General features: G+C 41.4%; 3 protein-coding genes across 5 annotated transcripts; 2 read left to right on the top strand and 1 right to left on the bottom strand.

Moving 5' to 3' along the window:
• Window positions 1-674: 674 nt before the first annotated feature.
• LOC139612795 (ankyrin repeat domain-containing protein 34A) lies at window positions 675-7,395 on the bottom strand. The gene is made up of 2 exons (XM_071468799.1): window positions 7,265-7,395; window positions 675-5,351 (listed from the first exon to the last, which is right to left on the bottom strand). Exon 2 carries the CDS (start codon window positions 5,265-5,267, stop codon window positions 3,675-3,677), a length of 1,593 nt encoding a protein of 530 aa, XP_071324900.1. The 5' UTR covers window positions 5,268-5,351; window positions 7,265-7,395; the 3' UTR covers window positions 675-3,674.
• Window positions 7,396-11,424: 4,029 nt separating this feature from the next.
• On the top strand, window positions 11,425-17,155 carry pnp4b (purine nucleoside phosphorylase 4b). 2 transcript variants are annotated; one of them, XM_071468806.1, is made up of 7 exons: window positions 11,425-11,542; window positions 13,165-13,337; window positions 13,425-13,528; window positions 13,962-14,137; window positions 14,218-14,408; window positions 16,599-16,678; window positions 16,859-17,155. In XM_071468806.1, the coding sequence occupies exons 1-7, from the start codon at window positions 11,520-11,522 to the stop codon at window positions 16,997-16,999; spliced, it is 888 nt and encodes a 295-aa protein (XP_071324907.1). In that variant the 5' UTR covers window positions 11,425-11,519; the 3' UTR covers window positions 17,000-17,155. The 2 variants fall into 2 exon arrangements, with proteins under 2 accessions (XP_071324907.1, XP_071324908.1); XM_071468807.1 differs by having other exon boundaries at window positions 16,832-16,962.
• A 103-nt stretch (window positions 17,156-17,258) lies between these two features.
• On the top strand, window positions 17,259-24,808 carry calb1 (calbindin 1). Of its 2 annotated transcripts, XM_071468808.1 has the most exons (11): window positions 17,259-18,163; window positions 18,260-18,336; window positions 18,801-18,875; window positions 19,097-19,177; window positions 19,294-19,350; window positions 19,446-19,523; window positions 19,693-19,748; window positions 19,837-19,876; window positions 23,734-23,787; window positions 23,969-24,040; window positions 24,129-24,808. In XM_071468808.1, the coding sequence occupies exons 1-11, from the start codon at window positions 18,085-18,087 to the stop codon at window positions 24,237-24,239; spliced, it is 780 nt and encodes a 259-aa protein (XP_071324909.1). In that variant the 5' UTR covers window positions 17,259-18,084; the 3' UTR covers window positions 24,240-24,808. The 2 variants fall into 2 exon arrangements, 1 of the variants encoding a protein (XP_071324909.1); XR_011686644.1 differs by having other exon boundaries at window positions 23,734-24,040; window positions 24,129-24,205.
• The last annotated feature ends 84 nt before the right edge of the window (window positions 24,809-24,892 follow it).

Below are 24,892 nucleotides of genomic sequence, written 5' to 3'. Positions count from 1 at the left end.
TGCTTTATATGTGAAGTAAAGGACAAGTCCTGGTAAAAAATGACCCCAAGGTTTCTGACTGTAGAACTGGAGGCCAAGGTGATGTCATCCAGAATCAGTATATTATCAGATCATGTACCTCTGAGGTGTTTTGGGCCAATTACAATAAATTCAGTTTGTCTGAATTTTGGTTCAGTTTGTTTGATCAGATCTGAAGGTCAGTAATTACATAGTGGGTCATGTGACAGAGACAGTGCATCATGTGAACTAAATGTCTGGGTTTTCAACCAAACAAAAAAAAAACACCTGACACCTGGCCAGATTTCTGTCCAGGGTGGGGGGCAATTAAGTAAGTATTAATAATATTGTGCTTTTTACAATGATGGTGACTGAATATTAATACCATGTAAAATATTTCCCTTTAAGTTTCCTGTGGGTATCAACACTTTCTAATAAATAACGCTGTATTTGCACCTGTACTGAGTGTTTAATACTTTACTGTCCTGTTACCTGTTCTTGAGAAATCCACATCTCATCATCTTAAAACCTGAAGAAGCAGAGGACAGTAGGTTTCTCAGGCCTGAGCTGTGTCTGCAGGTTCACCTGTCAGGAGGACACAGGTCAACACCTGTCACAGACTACAACATAACCCCCCCACCACCACCACCACCCACCACACATGGAAGTTACAGCTGTTCCAGGTGTTGAACATGAAATACTTTTATTCAACAGTTTGAGTTACAATCAAAGTTAACAAGAAAAATATATCACAGATTGATTAGAGACGTTTCTATCAGCTGACAGGCTACAAAAATATTTCAGTTTAAACTTCAAGTAACAACAACAAGGTCCAGTTTCAACCAGTCTGGACCAGAGTGAATCAATCAAACCAGTCTGAGCTTGAGTCTGATCCACTTCACACCAATTTAAAACACTCTGTGTGACTCTTGTCCAGTTTAAACCAGTCTGATCCAGAACCAGAAACTGGACCAGAGCTCAGTTTTATCAGGATGAAATTATTCCCAAACCTCTGACTGAATGTTCAACTTAAAGCATCAGAGGGTGAAACCTTCACTTCATATTTTTGACAGATCTTCAGGAGCCTCTGGTCTCCTAGTACCACGTGGAGTCCCTCATGGAGCCGTCCTGGAGTTTCTGACATGTTATTAAAGTTCATGTAAATTTAAAGGAACGTTTTAACATTTCTGTGAATCCATCCTCTGCAGAGTCTGAGGACTCAAAGCACTCACAGGTCTGTGCTGCTGCGTTCATGGTTTATGGTTCAACTTTCTCAACTCATTCTTAGTGTTTGACAGAAAGTCGCTCAGTTGCATAAAAGGAGCCCAGTGTCTAATTTTCATTCAGAGAGGAGTTTATGTCCATCTATGCACATACGGAGGAAATATGATCTGAAATATCAGTACGATATTTTTGTCTTTTGAATAATGCTCAATAAACATCAAAAAGTCTTCACTTACATGAACAGATGTCAACCTTCACCTGTATAGACCTGTCACATTCACCTGTCCCTCTGCTGCTCCTCACAGGTTAAACCTCATAACAAACTTGTTGGTGTAAACTGTGCTAACATTCAGAAAGCAACCTGTCCAATTACAGAAAAAGTAGAAATCTGTCCAACCTGGTGACCCCGCCCACTGCAACCACAGAGATGATGTGTTTATTTGACTGAACCAGCAGAGAACAGACAGATACGATCTGATTAGCTGCTCCGAGCCAATAAACACGTAAAACCTCAGATACAGCCTGCTGTTAAGCCATTAGCTCTGTTAGCTCATCTGCTAATAACAGCTGTATTGTCTAGTTTTCATCAGTGTCAGTCTGAGGACTGATGTGAACAGCTTCTGTCTCTGTACCAGACTCAGAAATGAAGCTGATATCCAACTTTCCCTCTGACTCTGGAGACGACAGAGAAAATGTGGGACTGTTCCTTTGCCGTCTTCCAGTGCTCCCTCCTGTCAAATTAGATTAAGTGCTTGAGGATGACGTTACAGTACAGGCTGTTGCACAGATGGATCTTTACAGTATTTACAGTCTCAGCAGGTTTTGGTTCAGATCGCCCACACACTTCTTTGGAATAACGTCAGGCTTCATTTCACTTTAAAATTAGATCAAATATCACCTCAGTGTTCAAACATCCCTCTGAACTGTAAAATAAAGACAATTCATTTACACAGAAATACCAACTATCATATTGACTGGTGTGTAGATAATTACAGTACGTACAGCGCAGTAGGTAATGGAAATAAATAGGTTAAATTCATTAATGAAAAGATGAGACCATGAAATAAAGATTCTTCAGGAGAAGGTTCATGTTTTCATCCGTCACCAGCAGGAAAATGGACACGACCTCGGTGCAAATAGTGCATCTGTAAACATCACACAAGTCTGATTATTTTTATAGTTTCATCAGTTTTTGATTGAAGTGGATAAATGAGGAGGAAGCATCAGGACTGTAAACTGAGGAGAGCTGCACCGACACTGGAACCTGCCTTCGTAAGTTCAAATACAAACTTCTCTTATTGTTCTCACAAAGTTTTCAAGTGATAACAACAGGTACAATGACATGTTTTCTGATACAGTGAGTAAATTAACACCATGTATATTATGTTGCATCCCAAAAGAATCAGTTAATCCACTGATTTTTTTCTTGATTTATTTTTTGTTTAAATGTCAGGAAACAAGAAATTGTGCTCACTTTCATTTCCTACAGCTTGTTTCATCTGACCAACACCTGACACGTTTTAGAGTTTAGTAACTGTAACTTTATTAAACTTATAAAATCATTAAATTCAAACCTTTCTGAAGAAACCTTAAACTAGTCCTTCTTTAGTCGAGCTGCCAGACTTTTAACTACCTGCTGTAAAGTTTATTCCTGTTTGTTGCTCGTCTGTATCTTTGTTTATTCACATTTCATTTTCTTCTTTGTTGTTTTTGTTCAGCAGGTGTCTCTGTCCCCTGACATATTAAAGTCTTCAAAGATTTCAGTTTAAAAACAAATTAATCTCAACTCAAGGTGCATACTTAAGCTTCTTCAAAACTTTCAACCACGTCTCCTAATCTTCGTTGTCCAGAATTAAAACTAAGCTGGTTTAAACAGGCAGGTGACTGAAGTTCACTGAGGCTGCAGCTGCTGCTGAGCTGGGAAATTAGTTTTTAATTTTTGCTTTTTTTTTTTTTTTTTTTTTTGATTGACAGTAACTTCAGATCAACAGTTTTGCTAGCTTGGCACTGCCATAAACATCCGCAATAAAATCTTAGATTCAACATGAACAGGTAGCCAATCTATGGCTAAAATGGGTGTAATGGGACCCCATCTCTTAGACCTAGTTAAATATGTTTTGATTGTCAAACATCTGGAGGATAGGGTAGGATCTAGTTACCTTTGATTTTGATGTCCTTTCTGTTTGCTACAGTTTATTCTTGTTTTAAACCATTAAAACAAACTAATCTTAAACTCAGGACAAGAGATTATTGTTTAAATTGAGGCTCAAATATAAATCTAGTTAAACTTGATTCTGACTGAACACTACTTTCAGTTTAATAAAATCCTTGTAGGTGCAGCCCTCCATAAAGACCAGGAAGTGTCACTGAGTTCGTCAGTGAGGTGCTGAGAAGCTTCATAGTAAAAAGTCTCTGCAACTACCCATCATGCCTTGCTCCAACACCTCCTGTCATCAATCCCCATTGGACTCAATGACCTTTTCAGCCAGGATCTCCTGGAAGGTGGAGAGCTGTTTCATCTGCTCTGTCTGCATCGAGTGTCTCCTCATCAGCTTCTTCTTCATCTTGAAATCCGGGCCCCGTTTGGGCGAGGCCGGGGCCACTGGAACCAGGATCTTGTGTCCAGAGTGGACTGGGGAAGTGGGCTTACCATTGGCCCGGATGTCGGGGATGGGTCTCTGAGGGTTGATGTTGAGTGGAGGCAGAAAGCCGGGCCTGGTGTGGGAAATGTGATCCAGCAAGAGTGTTCCAGAGCCCCGGCGCTCCAGGAGCCCAGGGGTACGCCGGCGCATGGTGATAGGAGACACAGAGTTGGGGATGTTCTCAAGAGACTCCCTGGAGGAGCTTGTGACCAGGGACAGAGGCGAGGCATTGTACCTCTTACGCTCCACAGACACCCGACCAGAGTCTGGAGATCCAGGGATGGACTCTGGGCAGAGATGCGTGTCTGACTCATAGTGCTCCATCCGGGTCAGTTTAGGGTGAGCCAAGGTCCGGGCCGCAACTGCCCCAGGTCCTCCAGCATTCTCCTGGGACTCCGGGGCTGTGTTCCTGCGGTAAAGGATCTGGTGCTGTTGGACTTTGTCAGCCCAGGAGCCAGAGAGGGCTGCACAGTCCTCGGAGCAGGACCTGTCAATGAGTTTGGGGGAACAGGGGTCATGGGTCTCAATGCTGTGTCGTCGTGACAGCAGAGGTCTGACCGGTTCTGTGATGGACAAGCCATTAATCTCAGTGATCATCCTGCTGAGATCACAGCCGCCTTCTTCCTCCAGACCGCCATCCACACGGTCCTGAGGAACCCCACACAGCACAGAGGGTGCCACTAGCCCCCAGGGCTCCGAGTTCAGCCTCTTCAGCAGCTTACGAGGTGGTGGTCTTTTCTCACCTGGAGGTCGAGCTGAAGGTAAAGGTAAAGCTGAGGTGAGGGCAAAGCTGAATATCCCCTCGTCGCTCTTTTCTCCTGCAGGTGAGGAGGTGCCAATCTCCACCTCAGAGGGAGACATGCAAGCCGGAGACAGCTTGTCCACAATGCCTGGAGAGGGGGGAGAATTGAGGTACTGTCTGGTTTTCTTGGTGCCTGATGGAGACGTATCAGTGGTGATTATGATCACCTCCTTGCCTTTTGCTTTACAGGCATCCAGCAGGACCTGTAGGGTGTCGCGGTCTCCCTTGTTAATAGCATGGACGAGCGCAGAGGAACCAGAATAGTCTTTGAGGCTGGGATCAGCTCCGTTCTCGAGCAGTAGTGATACCACCTCCTTCCCTGCCTGCTCAGCGCAGGCATGCATTAGTGCTGTCCTCCCGCTCTTATCAGGGATGTTCGGATCAGCACCTTTCTCCAGCAGGTACCGAACCATCCTTTGCCGTGTCTGCGGGTCGTCGTAGTTTGCCAAGCAGGCGGCAGAAATAGGGGTCTCCCCACGCTCGTTGCCCTCGTTGATGTAAGCGCCGCCCTCCAGCAGCAGGCGGGTCAGCCTCAGCTTCCCCTGGTAGACTGCTTTGAGGAGGGCATTCCCCTCAGCCTGCAGGGGTCCTCCATCTCCCATGATCCCTTGTCTCACCTCAGACCTCCTGACCACTGCAACCTAGCTTATCACTGACCAGCCATCCTCCACAAGAAGTCACAAGACCTGCAGAAGAAACACAATGAGGTCAATTCACCTTTTAATAGCCAATCATTATGTAACAGGTAGATATGCTGGTTCGTGATTGGCTGAGATGCTGATAAAGAAACAACAGGAGATTCTTAAGATCACAAATGACTCACAGGATAAACAGGTGATGTTTGTCCATGACACAGTGGACACACCCAGTGTTTACATTGAGACTAAATTAAGTTATGCTGATGAAGGTTAATGAGACCACAGAGCAGCTGAAGAGAAACATCAACAGGTGTGTGCACCTGTACATTGATCCATCATAGATACTAAAACTACAGCGACAGTTCTAACCTGCGTTGGAGTTTCTTCCATTTGTTTCACGAAATAAAAAAGATGACGGCGTTGAAATTTGTTATAGCTGAGAAAACAGAACACAGTATCTGTACTTGTATATGTTTATCCTGCTGAATGAAGGCAGACAGAGTCCTGTGTGAGAGTGAACAGATGGACACACACTCTCACACACACACACACACACACACACACACACACACACACACACACACACACACACACAGTAACAGCTGGACTCTGGACCTGTTTTTATAGTCGTCAGTAACAGACTCAACCTGTTAAACACTGAATGAACTACAACTACAGTCAGACTACAAAAACAACTCACTACTAACCAGAACAAGTGATAACCAAAAACAACCGACAACTAACTACAAAGTCCTCAGGGCTGCAGCGTGTCTCTCCATCCAGCTGTTGTTGTTTGTCTTTGTCATAAACACTGTTTGTTGTTATTGGTTGTTGTTATTGTTGTTGTTGTTGTTGTTGTTGTTGTTGTTGTTGTGAGACAGAGAAAACCAGATCATTTGACTTTCAGTGCAAAAACACTGGGTCCTACATTTCCCATAATGGACCCAGGCAATGTGTCTCATTAAACCCTCCACCACCTGATGACATCATCATGACCCTAATGTTAATAGAGTTCCTCATCCTGAAGTCTCTGGTTGATGACTGGAATCAGGTCGGTGTTTAACACCAGCTTGAGACATTTTCAGGTTTTATTCTCTGTAGAACTAGAATAAGGAAAAACTTCACCCCACTAACAAGGTACATGGAGAAACGAGAAGGTCCAGAGGTCAAAGGTCAGCAACACCTGTAGTAAACAGAAGAACTGTACTTGACCTTGTGGCCTTCATCAGGGTCATCCCACTTTTTATTCTCTGACATCAAATCCGTCAGTAAATCCCCCAGTCCTGATTTCGTGAAGCTTTTCCAGTTGCTAACGTGTCTAAATGAGAACACAGAGGTTGTCTGGCACATTAAACGTCATCAATTCTTTACCTGCCAGTTTTTTTACACTTCCTGATTCACCTGCTGGTCACGTGTCAGTGTTGTCATCTGTCACACAGGTGGAGACTCTGCTCAGTATTGCTCTGTATGATGATGATGATGATGAAGGTGTCTGACTGTAGGAATGCAGCTCACAGACCCAGAGATTTACCGGGTTTGTACCGCCTCTCTACGTCAGTCCGCCGTTCTGACGCAGTGATTTCTATATTTACACACTGGTTGCGAAGTTAACGGCAGCAGCAGTGTGTGTGTGTGTGTGTGTGTGTGTGTGTGTGTGTGTGTGTGTGTGTGTGTGTGTGTGTGAGAGAGAGAGAGAGAGAGAGAGAGAGAGAGAAACGGTGTGTTTTTTCTGCATCATCATCATCATCATCATCAAACCCTCACATCTGGTGACTTTACAGCGTTAATCTGATGAGAATCTCACACACACAGCCCGTCAAAAACCCGCTCCGTTAACAGCTGATGATGAGGATGGAGGGATGATGAGGTCGCTGCAGACAGTAGAGCGCTGAGGAAGGTGAAGATGATGATGATGAAGGAAGAAACAGGAAAACATTCAGAGCTTCTTTTTCTTCTCTTACCGTCGAACTGAAGAAACAGCATCATCTTCAACATCTGACCGTCCGTTACCGACCGCTACTGAAGGTTACCGACTATTTACCGACTGACGGAGCCTCTGCAGCGACACTCCTCCTCCTTCTGTTTCTCCTCCTCCTCCTCTCTTCCCCCTCAGTCTGAGCTCAGAGCCGCTCCGAGCAGATTCATGGACCGACCAGTCCCCCCCCCCGCCCCCTAATAATACTGTTAACAATCAGTGACTATGAGGGGTCTGGTCCTGTACTGGACCAACAGTCCAGAAAAACACATAGCACTGAACACCAAGACCACCAGGATCACCAAGATCACTGAAAGCACCAAGATCACCAGCAATAAAAAACACTATGGTTATTAGATGTGAAGCCTATTGAAGATTAAAGTGAATGAAATTACTCCATTTAGTATCACTTATTTTATATTATTTTTACTTTTATCACATGATTAAAATTCTATTATTTTGCCCCTCAGAACTGTTTCCCTTGCTTGACAACACATAACTTCGGTCTGAACTAGAAGCTGCATGTGTGACGTGTAATTATGAAGATGTCTGATTATTTATTGATCCATAGACAAGCTGTGGGCAAGTTATGTTTTTATTTTACAACTCATTCGATCTTCACCAACGACAATTCAGGCATTGGACTTAAACACTTTAGGTCTCGCGACACGCCCCTTTATGCAGACTGGAACCGTCCCCCATAGACATGACCTGCCATGAAGTATCTTGCTCTTCCATGTAAAATCTTTGTAGGAAGTGTCTGTGATAGCTTGACAACAGGTAAGAGGTCAAAGGGTCAAAATAGTAGCAGACAAAGGTTCCAGAACACAGTGCTCTAGAATCTTTGTTAACAGCACCAGTGACAGTGTAAAATAAAGACTCTTTGGCAGCACACAATTAAAATGATTTTTTAAAAAAACAAAAAATAAATAAATGCATAATGCTCAGTCCTTAATCTCATCATGATTAATGTGTTAATGCCAACAGCCCTAATTATAATTAATGTCAGTAGTAATGATCCTATAATAAATAATAAAACTAATTCACCAGTACTCTGTATTGTTTCTACTTCTGTACTTTCACTTCAGTAAAATTTGAATGGAGTACTTTCCTGAGTACTCTGTTGGTCAGCGCCCTCTGCTTGTCACATCTCAGCAGACTCTTTATTTTGTTCACCACCCGCCAAAACACAGAACTGACACTTATCTGTCTAATGTAGTTCTGTTTGAGAGTGACCAAACATGATAATCACTAATGACACTGTTTGATTGTAACATGTTTCACCTCATGTCCTTTGGTCACTGATCAATAAGAAGAAAGTGATTCAAAAGTAAAATATAGAGTAAATAATACAGGATGTAGTCTGGTCTGGGTCGCTGATGGCTTCATGTTTAAATGTCATATCATACCCAGTGTCTTATTTCACATGTTCATGTTCACAAATAAACATGTCAACATGTTGCACACCTTGTTACATCACAAGGTTATAATTATTATCATTATTATTATTATTATGAGTTAGACTGTTGATGACAAAAATAAAATACTGCAAGACACACACACACTGTTACAACTATGGAGACACAGTTTCTATGGCAACTGCTGTGCTGGATTCCTGCAGAAGCGTTCCCACAGCGACACACAGCTCTTTACCTCATTCACACACACATGCGCACACACACATACACACACTCTCTCAAACAGGATGATGGAGGTTGTTTTGCTGACGTAATAGAAACTGTTTGACCTCAGCTTGCAGCAGCACACAGTGCTAAAGTAGTACTATAGTACTACTAGTAGTATTGCTATAGCACTATTGTCAAGTAGTAATACTAATATTAGTAGCAATAAGTCAAGGTCATTTTAATTACATAGAACATTTCATTGCAACCTGATATGAAGCTGTCTTAGGTTAGCATAAAGACTGGTAACAGAGGGGGACAGTTAGCTCAGGTTAGCCTTAAGAACAGGGAAACAGTTAACTTAGGTTAGCCTAAAGACTGGAAACAGGGAAACAGTTAGTTTAGGTGGTCACTTTATACAGTTCTTTATACAGTACTTTATACAGTTTTTTTTATTATATGTCATTAATAACAGCTCTGGTTAAGGTTACCAATGATCTCCTCATAGCCTCAGACAATGGACTTGTCTCTATACTTGTCCTACTAGATCTTAGTGCCGCATTTGACACCATCGATCATAAGATTTTATTACAGAGACTAGAACATATGGTCGGCATCAAAGGAACCGCACTAAGCTGGTTTAAGTCATATCTGTCAGATAGACTCCAGTTTGTTCATGTTAACAATGACTCCTCTATCATCACAGAAGTCAGTCATGGAGTTCCACAAGGTTCTGTGCTAGGACCAATGCTCTTCAGTCTATATATGCTTCCTCTGGGAAACATTATTAGGAGGCACCAGATGAATTTCCATTGTTACGCAGATGACACCCAGCTGTACTTATCCATGAAGCCAGGTGAGACTAACCAGGTAGCCAAGCTTCAGGTGAGTCTTAAGGACATAAAAATCTGGATGACCAGTAATTTCTTACTCTTAAATTCAGACAAAACTGAAGTTATTGTAATTGGCCCAAAACACCTCAGAGATACACTATGTGATAATATACTGACTCTGGATGACATCACCTTGGCCTCCAGTGCTACAGTCAGAAACCTTGGTGTCATTTTTGACCAGGACTTGTCCTTTACTTCACATATAAAGCAAGTCTCTAGGACAGCCTTCTTCCACCTGCGCAATATTGCTAAAATCAGACCCATTCTATGTCTAAAGGATGCTGAAAAACTAGTTCATGCATTTGTTACCTCAAGACTGGACTACTGTAACTCTTTATTGTCAGGATGTCCCAAAAATTCAGTAAAAAGCCTCCAATTGATCCAGAATGCGGCAGCACGAGTACTGACAGGAACTAGGAAACGAGATCACATCTCTCCTGTGTTAGCCTCTCTGCATTGGCTCCCTGTAAAATCCAGAATCGAATTTAAAATCCTCCTCCTCACCTACAAAGCCATTAATGGTCAGGCACCATCGTACCTTGGAGAGCTTATAGTTCCCTATTTTCCCAATAGGACACTTCGCTCTCTAAATGCAGGTCAACTTGTGGTTCCCAGAGTTTGTAAGAGTAGAATGGGGGGCAGAGCCTTCAGCTATCAGGCTCCTCTCCTGTGGAACCAGCTCCCAGTGTGGGTTCGGGAGGCAGACACCCTCTCTACCTTTAAGATCAGGCTTAAAACTGTCTTGTTTAGTAAAGCTTATAGTTAGGGCTGGCTCGGGTATGTCCTGACCCATCCCTTAGCTATGCTGCTATAGAGCTAAACTGCTGGGGGATTCCCATGATTCACTGGGCGCTCTCTCCCTATTTCTGTCTCTCTCCCCCGCTCTCTCTCAATGACTTCATGCCATTAACTTTGTTTTTTTTTTTTCTCTCCCGTAGTTTTGTGCTTCTCCTCTCTCTCCCTCTCTCTGTCCTCATTCTGCAGGTATCTCTGCCTCGGGAGCAGCAGGATCCAGATCCACCACTACTCATCTTTACTATTACTATTACCTGTCTTTATTATTAATAACGCCATTACCGACACAGCTGTTCCTGGTCTCTCTCTCTTCTCTCCCCTCTCCTCCCCCTCCCCCTCTTTCTATCTCCTCCTAAACCCAACCGGTCGAGGCAGACCCCCCCACCCTGAGCCCAGTTCTGTTGGAGGTTTCTTCCTGTTAAAAGGGAGTTTTTCCTCCCCCCTGTCGCCAAGCGCTTGCTCGTTGTGGGAACTGTTGGGTTTTTCTCTGTAACAAAGTAAGGTCTTGACCTTACCCTGTAAAGTGCCTTGAGATAATGTATATTATGATTTGGCGCTATACAAATAAAATTGAATTGAATTGAATTGAATTAATATTCTTAATATTGACAACATATAATAAAAAAAATAATAAAGTGTAATAAAAATTGTATATCATTTAAAAATCAATAGCATTAAAAATCTATATCATAAAAGATCGGAATCATTTATTTATTGATCTGATATTTCCTCTCACATGTGATCTGATATGATTCTGAACTTTGATTCTCAACTGTACAAACTGCAGAGGTCAAAGGTCACAGACACACAGAGCCAATGACCTCCACTCTATTTACAGACTCTGAATCAGCCAGTCAAAGGAGAGCACACTCTCACTGTCTGACTCTCTGCTCTCTCTCACTCTTGGTCTTCTTCTTCTTGAGTCTGAACGATGCACACCAAAGGAAATTCCTGGTAAGACCCCCCCCACTGTTTATTTTTCATGTTGCTGTTTTTTCTGTATGACTGAGCTCAGGTCAGAATCCTGCTCTCTCAGGTTCACAGCTGCTTGTCACATCAAAGTCTTAATGAGCAAACCTCAGTTTTTCTCTTTCTTTCTTTTTTCTCCGAATAAGAATCTGTGAGGTGTGAGCAGGTGTGTTCCAGGTGTGTTCACTTCCTCACTTCCTCCCTTCCTCACTTCGAAGTCTCTTCTTGTGTTTTCTTTTGATCCAGATCTCAGAGCAACAACCTTTATAGCCAAAGATTGAATTGAGGAGAAATACAAACATGAATCTGCACATGTGCTGACATGGAGAACACACAACAAAGAGAACACAACACAGGGAACACAACACAGGGAACACAGCACAGAGAACACAGCGCAGAGAACACAGCACAGAGAACACACAGACATCATTAGATCCACCTGTTCTGGCTCTTGGTTTTCTCATTGATGGTTCTGGACTTTTTGATGTTCACAGGTAGAAACATGAGAAACATTAGAATCTTGAACTCATTATAAACATCATGACTCATGAAGACAGACGCAGCATCAGACTCATTAAAGTGAAGACTGAACAGGATCAATCACTAAAGTGTCACTCGTTCACCTGTTTCTTTAAATATTAAATTTGCGTTCATGAGTCTTTGGAAACAAACAGACTGATGTAACAAGAAGCTTTAATCTGTAGAGCAGTAAAGTTCAGATCTTTGAACCTGCGTTAAACAGTTTCTCCAGTAAAATCTATTCTCAGGTCATTTTGAGTGTTTGTGAGATAAAAACCTGCAGGAGCAGCAGCTTCTGTCCGTTAATCATCTTCACTTACACACTGGTTCACTGCAGACCTGGTTCTATCAGCAGATCTCAGGTTGTCTGGTTTCAGATTTCATGTCCTCAGCTCCAGGAAAGTCTGGACTTTTTATTTATCTATTTTTTATTCTATTTATTTTTGTTGACAAACCCTGAGACAACATTCAGCACAGTCAGACTTTCACTGAAAACTCCCTGAACCAGATCCTAGACTGTGTGTGTGTGTGTCTGTCCACAGTTCTGTGTCCTGCAGGACTCTGTTGGACCCTGTTCTCTTTGAGCCACTTCTCACCCTCACTCTGACTTTCTCTTCTACTGACAGATAGCTGTTACTGAATGTATGACAAGTAGCTGTAAGAGATTTGTTTAGAGAAGTAAGACTTACTGTTTGATGACTGTCTGATCATTTAAACCTGTTACAGGTGGAACACAGCACAGGTGGCGTTTCTCTGTTTTAACTCATGTCATAATTGAATCTTCTTAAATTTCATCAGAACTAAATGTGACTTCAGAGGAAACATAAATCATCATGTTAATGTTTGATACAGAGAAAGTGGTCAGAGGATGTGTGTTGATTTATTGATGACTTTACAACTCTACCAGGTGATGTCCTTACTCATTCCAGGTATTCATTCCATTTTCCCAGTACATATTGTATATGTATATATATGTACAGTATAAAACCCATTTTACATCTTGAAACGGGTTCTAATATTGTCACTGCACTGCAAAGTTTTCATGACTCATAAAAAAAACAAAAATGAGTCCCCCCCCCCCCCATCAGCTGCTGTTCCTTCGAGGACTACAAATTGACCACTGAGTGGCTCCTGAGCCAGACGAGTCACCGTCCAAAGGTGGCAGTGATCTGTGGTTCAGGACTCGGTCTGCTTGCTGATGGAGCCATCAACAAACAGATCTTCAGATACCAGGACATCCCCAACTTCCCTGTCAGCACAGGTGTGGTGTAACATCCAATCAAATGATCCACTGAAACTACTCTGTTCTTAATGATGCTGTCTGACAAAATGTCTCTCTGTGTCTCAGTTCAAGGACATGAGGGCTGTCTGGTGTTTGGAACAATTGAGGACACCCCCTGTGTCTTCATGCAGGGTCACTTCCACCTGTACGAAGGTTATTCCCTCTGCCAGGTGAGTCCTCATCACTGACAACACTGTCCACATGTCATCAGATTTAAATATGCTCAGATGAGAACTGACCTGTTTTCATGGCTGTGTGTCATCAGTGTCACTTTACCAGTTACTGACAGGACACAGTATTCAAATAGTCCTCAAGCCTGAAGTGTGAGGGTCCTGTCCTTTCTGGTAGTTCAAGTATCTGAGGGTCTGGTTCGCCAGGTGGATTGGTGCAGAGTAAGAATCAATGTGGACTCTGTATAAGACTGTAGTGGTGCAGAGGGAGCAGTGGATCTCTGTTCCAGTCATTGGCTGTGGTCCTGATCTCTGGGAAGTAACTGAAAGAATAGGGTGGTGGATCAAAGCAGTTGAAATGAGCTTCCTTCCTGAGACCTGTCTGTTCACCTGTCTGTCTCTTTGTACTTGTCTGTCTCTGTGCCTGTCTCAGGTGACATTCCCTGTGAGGATCTTTAAGCTGATGGGGGTGGAGTCTGTGCTAGTGACGAACGCCTCAGGAGGAATCTGTCCAGACTTTAAGGTTGGTGACATCATGATCGTCAAGGACCACATCAACCTGCCAGGATTTGCCGGACAACACCCGCTGTGTGGACCCAATGACGAGCGGTGAGACAGGAGATCAGACAAACAGACAGGAGAACAGACAGGGAAATCTTTTAAACTAATGTCTGTCTGTCTGTCTGTAGATTTGGGATCAGGTTCCCCTGTATGTCAGATGCCTACAGTAAGGATCTGAGGCGGCTGGCGCTGGATGTGGGCTCTGAGCTTGGCTGCAGTGATTTCATCAGAGAGGGAGTTTATTGTATGGTGAGCGGACCGAACTTCGAAACCATCGCTGAAGCCAGAATGTTGCTGATCCTGGGCTGTGACTCTGTGGGTAAGACAGGCAGAGACAGACAGACATGTCTGTCTTCAGTAATTGGTCATTTAGAGGGAAACCTTGCAACTGGGCTCGTTAATAATTGATGAGTCTTAATGAGCCTCATTGGTGAGTCAGCAGGTAGGGCAGTGATTGGCTCTAAGTGTGAGGATTGTGGATCTGTTGATCAGACCACAGATCCAAACTGTTTTAACATTATCATCTGTTCCAACTGTTAGCGAAGTGCAGCAGGGTCTTCTGGGTGGAGACCTGACAGGGTTCATTCTGTCTCTTGATTGAGTCTTCAGTCTGCTGTCTGTTCAGACTTACCAAGACCTTCCTTTGGGCAGTTCTAGACATTATTAAGAGGATAATTTAGGATTGTACAGGGATCCTGGAAAAGGTTCTGCAGTTCTTGATGAAGTTTTAGGTATTCTGGAGAGGGTTCTATGGACCTCTGAGACCTTTCAGCAATTATCTTTGAGAACTTTCTAGGGTTTTTTCATAAGGTTCTAGGGGTCCAAAAGAAAGGTCTAGAATCTAGATTTTAGGTTTTAGGATACTGAGGATCATCTAGCAGTCTTTGTGATGGTTTAAGGTTCCTTCAGAAGGAGCGAGCCTTTCTTGACAATGTCTAAGATTCCTTGAAAAGGGCCTATATCTACTTCAGAATGGTCTAGGGCCTTGAAGAGGATCTTGGGTCCTTTAAATGGATCTAGGTTTCTTGAGAACAATCTGTGGGATTTTGAGAATGTTCTAGGATTTATTGAAAAAGGCCCATGTGTTCTTTTAGAATGCTCTAGGTACCCTGAGGATGAGGATCTAGGTCCTTCAAAAGCATTCTAGGGTTTTTGAGAAGTGTCTAAGGTTCTTTAGAAGTTTCTGGAAAATGTTTCGTGGTTCCTTGAGGAGGATCTAAGGATTCTTAAAAAATGTCCAAGAGTGGGCTCTATAGGTATTTGAAAAAGGTTGAAGGTTCTTGAAAATTTTATATGGGTCCATGGAAAGGTTTCAGTTGGTCCTTTTGGAGCTTCTTGGGTTCCTTGAGGAAATTCTAGGACTCACTGAGAGAGTTTTAGGAGTCATTTAAGGGGTTTGTGGAGTCCTGGAGAGATTCTTCTGTGTCTTCAACAGGTTTCTATGGGTCACATACATTTGGAGAATTCCTTGTAAAGGGTCTAGAGTCTTTGAAGAGTATCTTTTTGATAAGCTTCTAGGGCACCCTGAGGAGGTTTTAGGATTGCTGAAAAGATTTATTTTTTTAATCTATTGAATTATATTCTTCTCTATTTTTTATTTACACTACACTACACATGATTCAGTTTATTTTTAAGCTATGACAATAAAGACATTTGAATTTGAACTTCTAGGGTTCTGTGAGAAGAGTCTATAGATCCTTGACATGTCCAGGGTCTTTAGATGTTTTTAGGGTTCTGAGGTTCAAGGAGTTCTGGAAGATCTTGATTACATTCTAGAGGTCATTGAGGACATTCCCATACTCCTGGAGAGTTGTTCTGGGCCTCAACCCAACCAGTGAAGGCTGCCCGCCATGAACCTGGTTCTGCTCAATGTTTTTCTGAGTTTTTCCTTGCCACTGTCACCAAGTGCTGCTCAACAGGGAATGTTGGGTGTCTGAGAATAATATTATAAAAGGTACAGTCTAGACCTGGTCTACATGAAAAGTTCCCCAATATAACTTCTGTTATGATTATGCATAAATGAAATTGACTTGACTTGGCCTTAGGTGTCCTTCAAGTGGTTCAAGGGCTTTTGGATCAGGTTCCGTGGGTTGTGTGAGTGGCTCTAGTGCTCTTCATGAAACATGTCTTGTTTTTAGTAACATCAGCTAATTGTGGATCATTATTTAATAAAGGCAACAGCAGTTATTCAGTTGGAGTCTTATTAACACGCTACTCTGTGTCAGAAACAGATCGAAGGTCGAACACATGAAGGAACCAGGACATCAGTAGGTTCTCATTAAATGTGTCAGCTGATTAAATAATAATGAAGTAGAGTGGAACCGTGCAGCTCAGGATGGTTAATGAAGTCACATGACACAACTGATGGTGTGTTTACACTGACCAGGAGTTCAGTTCAGTTCAGCACTGGGATCAACGTGATCAGGTGGTGGTTTAATCTCTTCCTCCTCCTCCTCTTCCTCATCATCCTCCTTCTCCTCTTCCTCCTCCTCTTCCTTCTTCTCTTAAGGTATGAGTGCAGTTCCAGAAGTGACTGTGGCCAAACACTGTGGACTCAGAGTTCTTGGTTTGTCGCTCATCACCAACATGGTAAAGGTTTTAAAATGATAAAAATACAATCTGATGTGAAACTGACAAAAACACACAATAAAATACAACTAAAGAAAAAACAAAACATAATCACCTGAAAATGTTTACCTGCACAAAAACTGTGTTTTTACTGTTGCTGTGGTTGTGTGACAGTGGTGACTCACCTGTCTGGTGCTGCAGGTGTCTCTGGACTACAGTCGGGAGGAGAGGGTGAACCATGAGGAGGTTCTTCAGATCAGTAAAATGAGGGCAGAGGTTTTGCAGAAACTTGTCACCACCCTGATCTGTCGCTGCCAGCAGCAAAGCATCAACACACACTGACAAACCAACACCAGCACAGAGCACATTTGACACCTGTGTCCAGGGCTTGTAGGTGTCAGTGTGTTGGTCAGTGAAATGAGTCTGTAACTGTGAGTTGTGTGATTCTGCTGCTGATGTTCCAGGTGTTCTCAATAAAAGATGTTGATGTTGAAATCATCAGCTGCCTTGTCTCTTCAGTTCTGTTCTCATTTGTTCGGTTCAAACACACTGAACTCAACACTTGAGCAGAGAGGATATGACATCACTGACAAGCAACCAATGAAACGGAGCATTACAATAATTAAAGTCATAGATCTCTGTTTGACAATTGATGGAAACATTTGTGATGATATGAGAACAAAACTCAACAACATGTAGAACAGAGGTCTGGTTGTTTTAATGAGGAACAGGTACAGGTTCTCTGTTTTATCTTTAGGACATGTTGGTCTCTCTTTGCCTGAAGCTTCACATTTGTTTATTGTTTCATGATGATGATTGACAGGTCAACAGGGCCTCTGATTGACTACCTGCTCACTTCTTCACCTGGTGATGAGGGCTCAGAGCCAACTTCCTGTTTATGTTCTGCAGGTGTGATCGACAGCAGATGGAGAAAAGAGGAAAAAACATGGTGTGATACACAAACATCAGGGAGGAGAAGAGGAGGAGAGGAGGTGATGAGGAGGTGAATAGGAGGAGAGGAAGTGAAGAGGAAAGCAGATAAAGAGGAGAGGAGGAGGTGTTAAAAAGGAGGTGGAGAATCTGGAGCTGGTTCTAAATGATATTTATTTTCAAAGCCGGAACTTGCTTGTGACACTTGTGAACAGGTAAAAGGAAACTCAAATGATAAAACTGATGAGCACTTTGAGACAGTCAACTCTAAAACCTCTGACCATGCGCACACACACCCACACACACAGAGGTCGACAGACAGACAAGTTGACAGGTGAACAGACAGGTAGCATCACCTGCTGTTTGTCTTCATACTGAGCAGCAGTCGATGTGAAGAACCTGCTGAGAGACGAGCTTCTTATTCTCGACTGAACGACAACAGAGAGTCAGACTGAAGAGGACACAGCTCCCAGTACCAGCTCCAGTCTGCTCCCAGTATGGCCAGTTCCCTCCTCCGGTCGGTGGAGATCTCTGCTTCTCAGTTTCTGGATATTTTTCATCACTTTGACAATGACGGTAAACCTGCTGCAGCTCAGTCACCTGATGACCTCACCTGTCATCACCTGTGGTCTGATCTCAGGTGGTTCTGATGTCACTGCTCTGTTCTTTCAGGAAACGGTTTCATTGAAGGCAAAGAGCTGCAGAGTTTCATCAGAGAGCTGAGAGAGGCTCGACAGCAGGCAGGACTGGTGAGTTCATACACACCTGCTCACCTGTTCGATTTGTCATTTTCACTCAGCTTAATAAATAATAAACAGACTCAGATAAAAAATCTCAGTAACGTGAATTTGTTTCTTGACAGAATAAAATCTGTTTATTAATTGAAACTAGCAGCTGATCATGTTTGGAGACTGACACTGTTCATCACTTTATTACAGGTGTTTCTTTAGACTTGATCTTCACCTGTTTATTAAACTCTCAGGTGCTCAAGTGTAACTTTTACCTGCTGAAGAAACACATGAGAAGCTAATAATGTTATAAAGAGATGGTGTAGACCTTCTCTGTATGATTCAACTCTATATTTAAAAAAGTGTTTCAGACATTATTGACACTGAGCGACTCAGGTGTCACTGATTAAACCTCAGGGGTTTACTGATTATTGACTATAGTCAGTGGTTTGATGAGGATGAACCTGCAGGAGTTGTTGTTTCAGGATCTGACTGATGAGATGAAGCAGTTAGTGAGTGAATATGAGAAGAACCCAGAACAGAGGATTGACCTGGTTCAGGTGAGTCCTCCTGTTTTACCTTTGGTGTATAAAACTGCAGTAACACTCACAATTCACTGAGCCTTTCACTGTTCTTTCAGCACATTCTGCTAAAATACTTTTACTCATGTAGGATTTTGAGTTTTACTTGTGGTGGAATATTTTATACTGCAATTTTAGTACTTTTACTAGATAAAGAATCTGAATAATTTGGCCCAGTTCACATGAAATGTTTCCTCCAGCTGGTCCAGGTTTTACCCACTGAGGAGAACTTCCTGTTGTTCTTCAGACAGCAGCTCAGTTCCTGTTCACACTTCATCCAGGTACAACATCTGTCAACCTGTCCAGGTCCTTCATTATACTGATGACGGTAGCTTACTGCTCTCTACCTGTTTCCTGTCTGTTTTTCACCTGTTTTTCACCTGTTCTGTGTCTTCAGGTGTGGAGATGTTACGATGCTGATCACAGTGGATACATCGAGGCTGATGAGCTCAAGGTGTTATTTATTGGACTCAGATCAGTACCAGGCTGTTAGCTCACATACAAATGAATGTGCTATGCCAACACAATGCTATGCTAACTGTCCTGTAGAACTTCCTAAAGGATCTGCTGCTGAAGGCTCAGCGAACATGTGACAACAAGAAACTGGACGAGTACACAGCTACTACTGTAAGTACTACAGTAGTACTGTGGTAATACTGTAATAATACTACATTACTACATTATATTGTAGAAATATTGTCATTATATTGTATTAATATAGTCATTTTACTCTAGTAATACTGTAATAAAACCCTCCAGCCTGTAGTTTAAAGCAGTTTTATTTTTTCTTTTCCAGTTAAAGATTTTCGATTCAAATGATGATGGAAAACTCTGCTTAACAGAAATGTCCAGGTGGGTCTGAACTGGTATGTACTATTCAGTACTGTTCTGTACAACTTTCAGGTCAACTATACTGGTTTATTCTGGTATGTTGTTTCAGGTTGCTACCTCATGAACACAACTTCCTTCTCGGGTTTGAGGTGAGTCTGACTGATCTGAGGTCAGTGTAGAAGAAAGACTGATGCTCGTGTTGCTGTAGTTTGATGCAAAATAAAACACCGAAACCCCAATAACTCCATTTTAAAGGTTTAACTTGTGTAATTTGGCAAATTAATACTTACAAGATTCACATTTCCTCAACTGACTTAAATATCTGCCTAATGTCAATCAAATATCAGGCAAATATCTGACATATCTGTCAAATGAATTACATAGATCAGTCAAAAATCTTTAAAATGACAGTTATGTAAGACATGCATGTTAGTCTAATGTCAGTCAAATAACCAACATATATCATGTCATAAAAAATCATCAAAAAATCCTAAAAAATGTGATTCTATAGTATACCATAAAAAATCATACTATATTAGGGTATAAAAAATGTCATAGTGTAGTATGTTATGAAAATGTTATAGTATAGTTAGGCATTAAAATACCATTGTATAGTAAGTCATACAAATCTGAAAGCATAATAGTATTATTAAGGTATAATAGTATAGTAAGTCATAAAAAATGTAACAGTATACTATGTCATAAAAATATCATAGTATAATATGTCATATAAAATGTCTCAGCATAATGTATTCTAAAAATTGTCATAGTATAGTAAGTTATACTAAAGTTAGGTATTGAAGTGTCATACGTCATAAAAGATGTCATATCGGATGTGGCTTTATTGTCACTGTAACAGTACAAGTACAATTGCAGCGAAATTACAATACATATCATGGTAAGGCATACAAAAAAATACCATAGTATAGTATGTTGTGAAAAAGTTATAGTATAATAAAATATAAAAAATGTTATAATATAGTACATCATAAAAAATGTCACAGTACGGCATGTCATCAAAAATTTAACAGTATCTATGAAAGTATAAAAAGAATTAGCTATTATTATATTCATATATAGTATATTATGTGATGAAAAATGTCAGTAAAAGTCATCAGAAACTTCATATTATATTCGGGTATAAAAAGGTATAACAGTTCCCACAAAGAGCTGCACTTGGCGACAGAGGGGAGGAAAAACTCCCTTTTAACAGGAAGAAACCTCCAACAGAACCGGGCTCAGGGTGGGGGGCCGTCTGCCTCAACCGGTTGGGTTTAGGAGGAGATAAAAAGGGGGGGGGGGTGGTGGGGAGGAGAGAGGAGAGAAGAGAGAGAGAGACCAGGAACAGCTGTGTAGGTAATGGTATTATCAATAATAATGACAGGTAACAGTGGTTAATAGTAAAGATGAGTAGTGGTGGATCTGGATCCTGCTGCTCCAGAGGCAGAGAGACCTGCAGAATGAGGACAGAGAGAGGGAGAGAGAGAGAGAGAGAGAGAGACCTGCAGAATGAGGACAGAGAGAGGGAGGGAGAGGAGACGCACAAACTACAGGAGAGAAAAAAATACAAAGTTAATGGCATGAAGTCATCGAGAGAGAGAGGGGGAGAGAGACAGAGAGAGAGAGAGAGCCCAGTGCATCATGGGAATCCCCCAGCAGTCTAGCTCTATAGCAGCATAACTAAGGGATGGGTCAGGACATACCCGAGCCAGCCCTAACTATAAGCTTTACTAAACAAGACAGTTTTAAGCCTGATCTTAAAGGTAGAGAGGGTGTCTGCCTCCCGACCCCACACTGGGAGCTGGTTCCACAGGAGAGGAGCCTGATAGCTGAAGGCTCTGCCCCCCATTCTACTCTTACAAACTCTGGGAACCACAAGTTGACCTGCATTTAGAGAGCGAAGTGTCCTATTGGGAAAATAGGGAACTATAAGCTCTCCAAGGTACGATGGTGCCTGACCATTAATGGCTTTGTAGGTGAGGAGGAGGATTTTAAATTCTATCCTGGAGTTTACAGGGAGCCAATGCAGAGAAGCAACACAGGAGAGATGTGATCTCGTTTCCTAGTTCCTGTCAGTACTCGTGCTGCCGCATTCTGGATCAATTGGAGGCTTTTTACTGAATTGTTGAGACATCCTGACAATAAAGAGTTACAGTAGTCCAGTCTTGAGGTAACAAATGCATGAACTAGTTTTTCAGCTTCCTTTAGACACAGAACGGGTCTGATTTTAGCAATATTGCGCAGGTGGAAGAAGGCTGTCCTAGAGACTTGCTTTATATGTGAAGTAAAGGACAAGTCCTGGTCAAAAATGACACCAAGGTTTCTGACTGTAGCACTGGAGGCCAAGGTGATGTCATCCAGAGTCAGTATATTATCACATAGTGTATCTCTGAGGTGTTTTAGGCCAATTACAATAACTTCAGTTTTGTCTGAATTTAAGAGTAAGAAATTACTGGTTATCCAGGTTTTTATGTCCTTAAGACACACTTGAAGCTTGGACACCTGGTTAGTCTCACCTGGCTTCATGGATAAGTACAGCTGGGTGTCATCTGCGTAACAATGGAAATTTATCTGGTGCCTCCTAATAATGTTTCCTAGAGGAAGTATATATAGAGTGAAAAGTTTTTGTCCTAGCACAGAACCTTGCGGAACTCCATGACTGACTTTAGTGTTGATAGAAGAGTCATTATTAACATGAACAGACTGGAGTCTATCTGACAGATATGACTTAAACCAGCTTAGTGCGGTTCCTTTGATGCCGACCATATGCTCTAGTCTCTGTCATAGAATCTTATGATCCATGGTGTCAAATGCAGCACTAAGATCTAGTAGGACAAGTATAGAGACAAGTCCATTGTTTGAGGCTATGAGGAGATTGGTAACCTTAGCCAGAGCTGTTTCTGAAATGTCATGGCATAGTAAGGTACTAAAATGTCATACTATTGTAATTTATCTTTAAAAATGTGACAATGGGGTGGCCCGGTAGTCAAGTGGTTAGGGCGCATACCATGTTGAGCGTAAGATGCTCTTGGCAGGCAGTTGCTGGTTCGACTCCCAAACAGTCCGACTCTTTCCTGCATGTCATTCCCCTCTCTCTACCCCCTATTGTTAAAAAAATTTAACAATATAGTAAGGTATTAAGATGTTATAGTATAATAAATCATAAAAGTGTCATACTACAATAAGATGTCAAATGTCATAGTATATTAAGTCATACAAACATCATAGTATAGTAAGGTATAAAAAAATTTCATCGTATAGTAAGTCATAAAAATATAGTCAGTCATAAAAATGTCGTAGTGTAAGAAGATATAAAAATGTCATGGTATAGTAATTTTAAAAAAATCTAATAATATAGTAAGGTATTAGATGTCACAGTATAGTAAATCATATAAGTTTCATTATATAGTATAAATAGTATAAAAAATATATAATATAGTATAGTATAAAAAATATGTATATGTAAGTAATAAAAATGTCATGATATTTTAGTCATAAAAATGTCATAGTACAGTAATTCATTTTAAAGAAATCTCATAATATAGTAAGGTATTAAGATGTCATGATATTGTAAGTCATAAAAATATAATAGTATAGTAGGGTATAAAAAATATTATAAGTATTGCAAGTCATAACAATGGCATAGTATAGTAAACCATGAAAAATGTCATAGTATAGTAAATCATAAAAATGTCATAGTACAGTAAGGTATAAAAAATGTCATAGTATTGTCAGGTACTAAAATGTCACACTATAGTTTACTATAGTTTTTTTTTAATCTGATAATATAGTAAGGTATTATGATGTCATAGTATAGTAAGTCATAAAATGCCATAGTATGTCATAAAAATGTCATAGTAAAATCAGAGTATATTCATTTCAACAAATATCATGAATATTAAAATATCGTACCAGTAAGTTGTAAATTTGTCATAGCACAAAAATGAGTTACAAAAATATCCTGGTATAAAAAGCTTCTGTCTCTCTCTTTCTGTCTGTGTCTCAGGGAATAAAGATCTCCAAACCTCAGTTCAACAGGATCTTTGATCGATATGATCAGGTCAGTCATCGATTCATCTTTAACATCATCAGGTTGTCACATGATCCTGTCTGTCTGATTGATGCAGGACATTTGTCTCTCAACAACCACAATTGTATGAAAAGATGCACTGCAGCTCTGAGGACTGAAATTACCTTTGACTTTTGTCATCTGTTTGTGTGTGTGTGTGTGTGTGTCTCAGGGTGACAGTGGCTTCATGGATGAATCACAGCTAGACTCTCTGCTTACTGATCTGTGTGAAACAAACAAAAAGGTCTGAATACACATACTCTGACACCCAGTAACACATCATGAGTTCAATGTACAGGTGTGTTCAGTGTACAGGTGTGTTTCTCCTGCAGGTGGTGGATTCTGCAGACCTCCCTCGTTACCAATCATCCATCATGGAGTTATCAGATGGAGGGAAACTCTACCGCAGTGATCTCTGTCTGCTGCTCTGCCATGATGACTGACACCCCGCAGGGATACACCTACTTCACCTGGCTCCTCCCCTGCTCCTCTTACTAGGCTTCAGTTTTAGCTCCACTGGTGTTCAGTGTTTAACAGGATCCAGCTGTGCCTCTGCTGTCAGTCCACGTCCTCTGTCTGTGTCCACAGCGTCTCCCTGCAGCCTTTTCTCTGATGACCTTTCACCCACCTGTGGATCCTGTCTAATCAATACATATTAAGATACAATAACTGGTTTATAGGAAAACTATAATACAGCTGTATTCAAGTGTTTATTAATGTTCAGTATTTGTTCTACACAGTTTGTTATTCCAGCTGTGAATTACTATATTATCATTTATTATCTGTTTATCCAGCAGCCTCCACTCATGAGTTAAAAGTTGTAGTAAATTAACATCAGAGACATTAGATTATTAGATTATTAGATTAACATCAGAGACATGTGACTGTCCTCATCTTTAGTGAAGAACCTGGGAATAAAAATGTAAAACCATCAGTGTGGAGCTTACTTTAACATCTTCAGATAAGTCAAATATTAAACGTTTACCATGTGGATTGACCATAAGAAACCTGCTAACTACAGCATCACAAACTATGAGTGTGAAAGGAAAACCTTGTATCTGTCACATCTGTGTTCATGTTGAATTAAACCCAAACG

The sequence above is a fragment of the Trachinotus anak genome, unplaced genomic scaffold, assembly GCF_046630095.1.
Source record: "Trachinotus anak isolate AG129_WGS33_773 ecotype Australia unplaced genomic scaffold, CSIRO_AGI_Tana_v1 ptg000032l, whole genome shotgun sequence".
NCBI lineage: Eukaryota > Metazoa > Chordata > Actinopteri > Carangiformes > Carangidae > Trachinotus > Trachinotus anak.
This window is presented reverse-complemented; position numbering and strand designations above follow the sequence as displayed.

Coding starts and splice junctions, on each gene's coding strand:
- LOC139612795 (XM_071468799.1), bottom strand. CDS start 5,267: ATGGGAGATGGAGGACCCCTGCAGGCTGAGGGGAATGCCCTCCTCAAA.
- pnp4b (XM_071468806.1), top strand. CDS start 11,520: ATGCACACCAAAGGAAATTCCTG. Junction 13,338..13,424: donor CAACTTCCCTGTCAGCACAG/GTGTGGTGTAAC, acceptor TCTGTGTCTCAG/TTCAAGGACATGAGGGCTGT. Junction 16,679..16,858: donor TGTCGCTCATCACCAACATG/GTAAAGGTTTTA, acceptor CTGGTGCTGCAG/GTGTCTCTGGACTACAGTCG.
- calb1 (XM_071468808.1), top strand. CDS start 18,085: ATGGCCAGTTCCCTCCTCCGGTCGGTGGAGATCTCTGCTTCTCAGTTT. Junction 18,337..18,800: donor CTCGACAGCAGGCAGGACTG/GTGAGTTCATAC, acceptor TTGTTGTTTCAG/GATCTGACTGATGAGATGAA. Junction 19,524..19,692: donor ACGAGTACACAGCTACTACT/GTAAGTACTACA, acceptor TTTCTTTTCCAG/TTAAAGATTTTCGATTCAAA.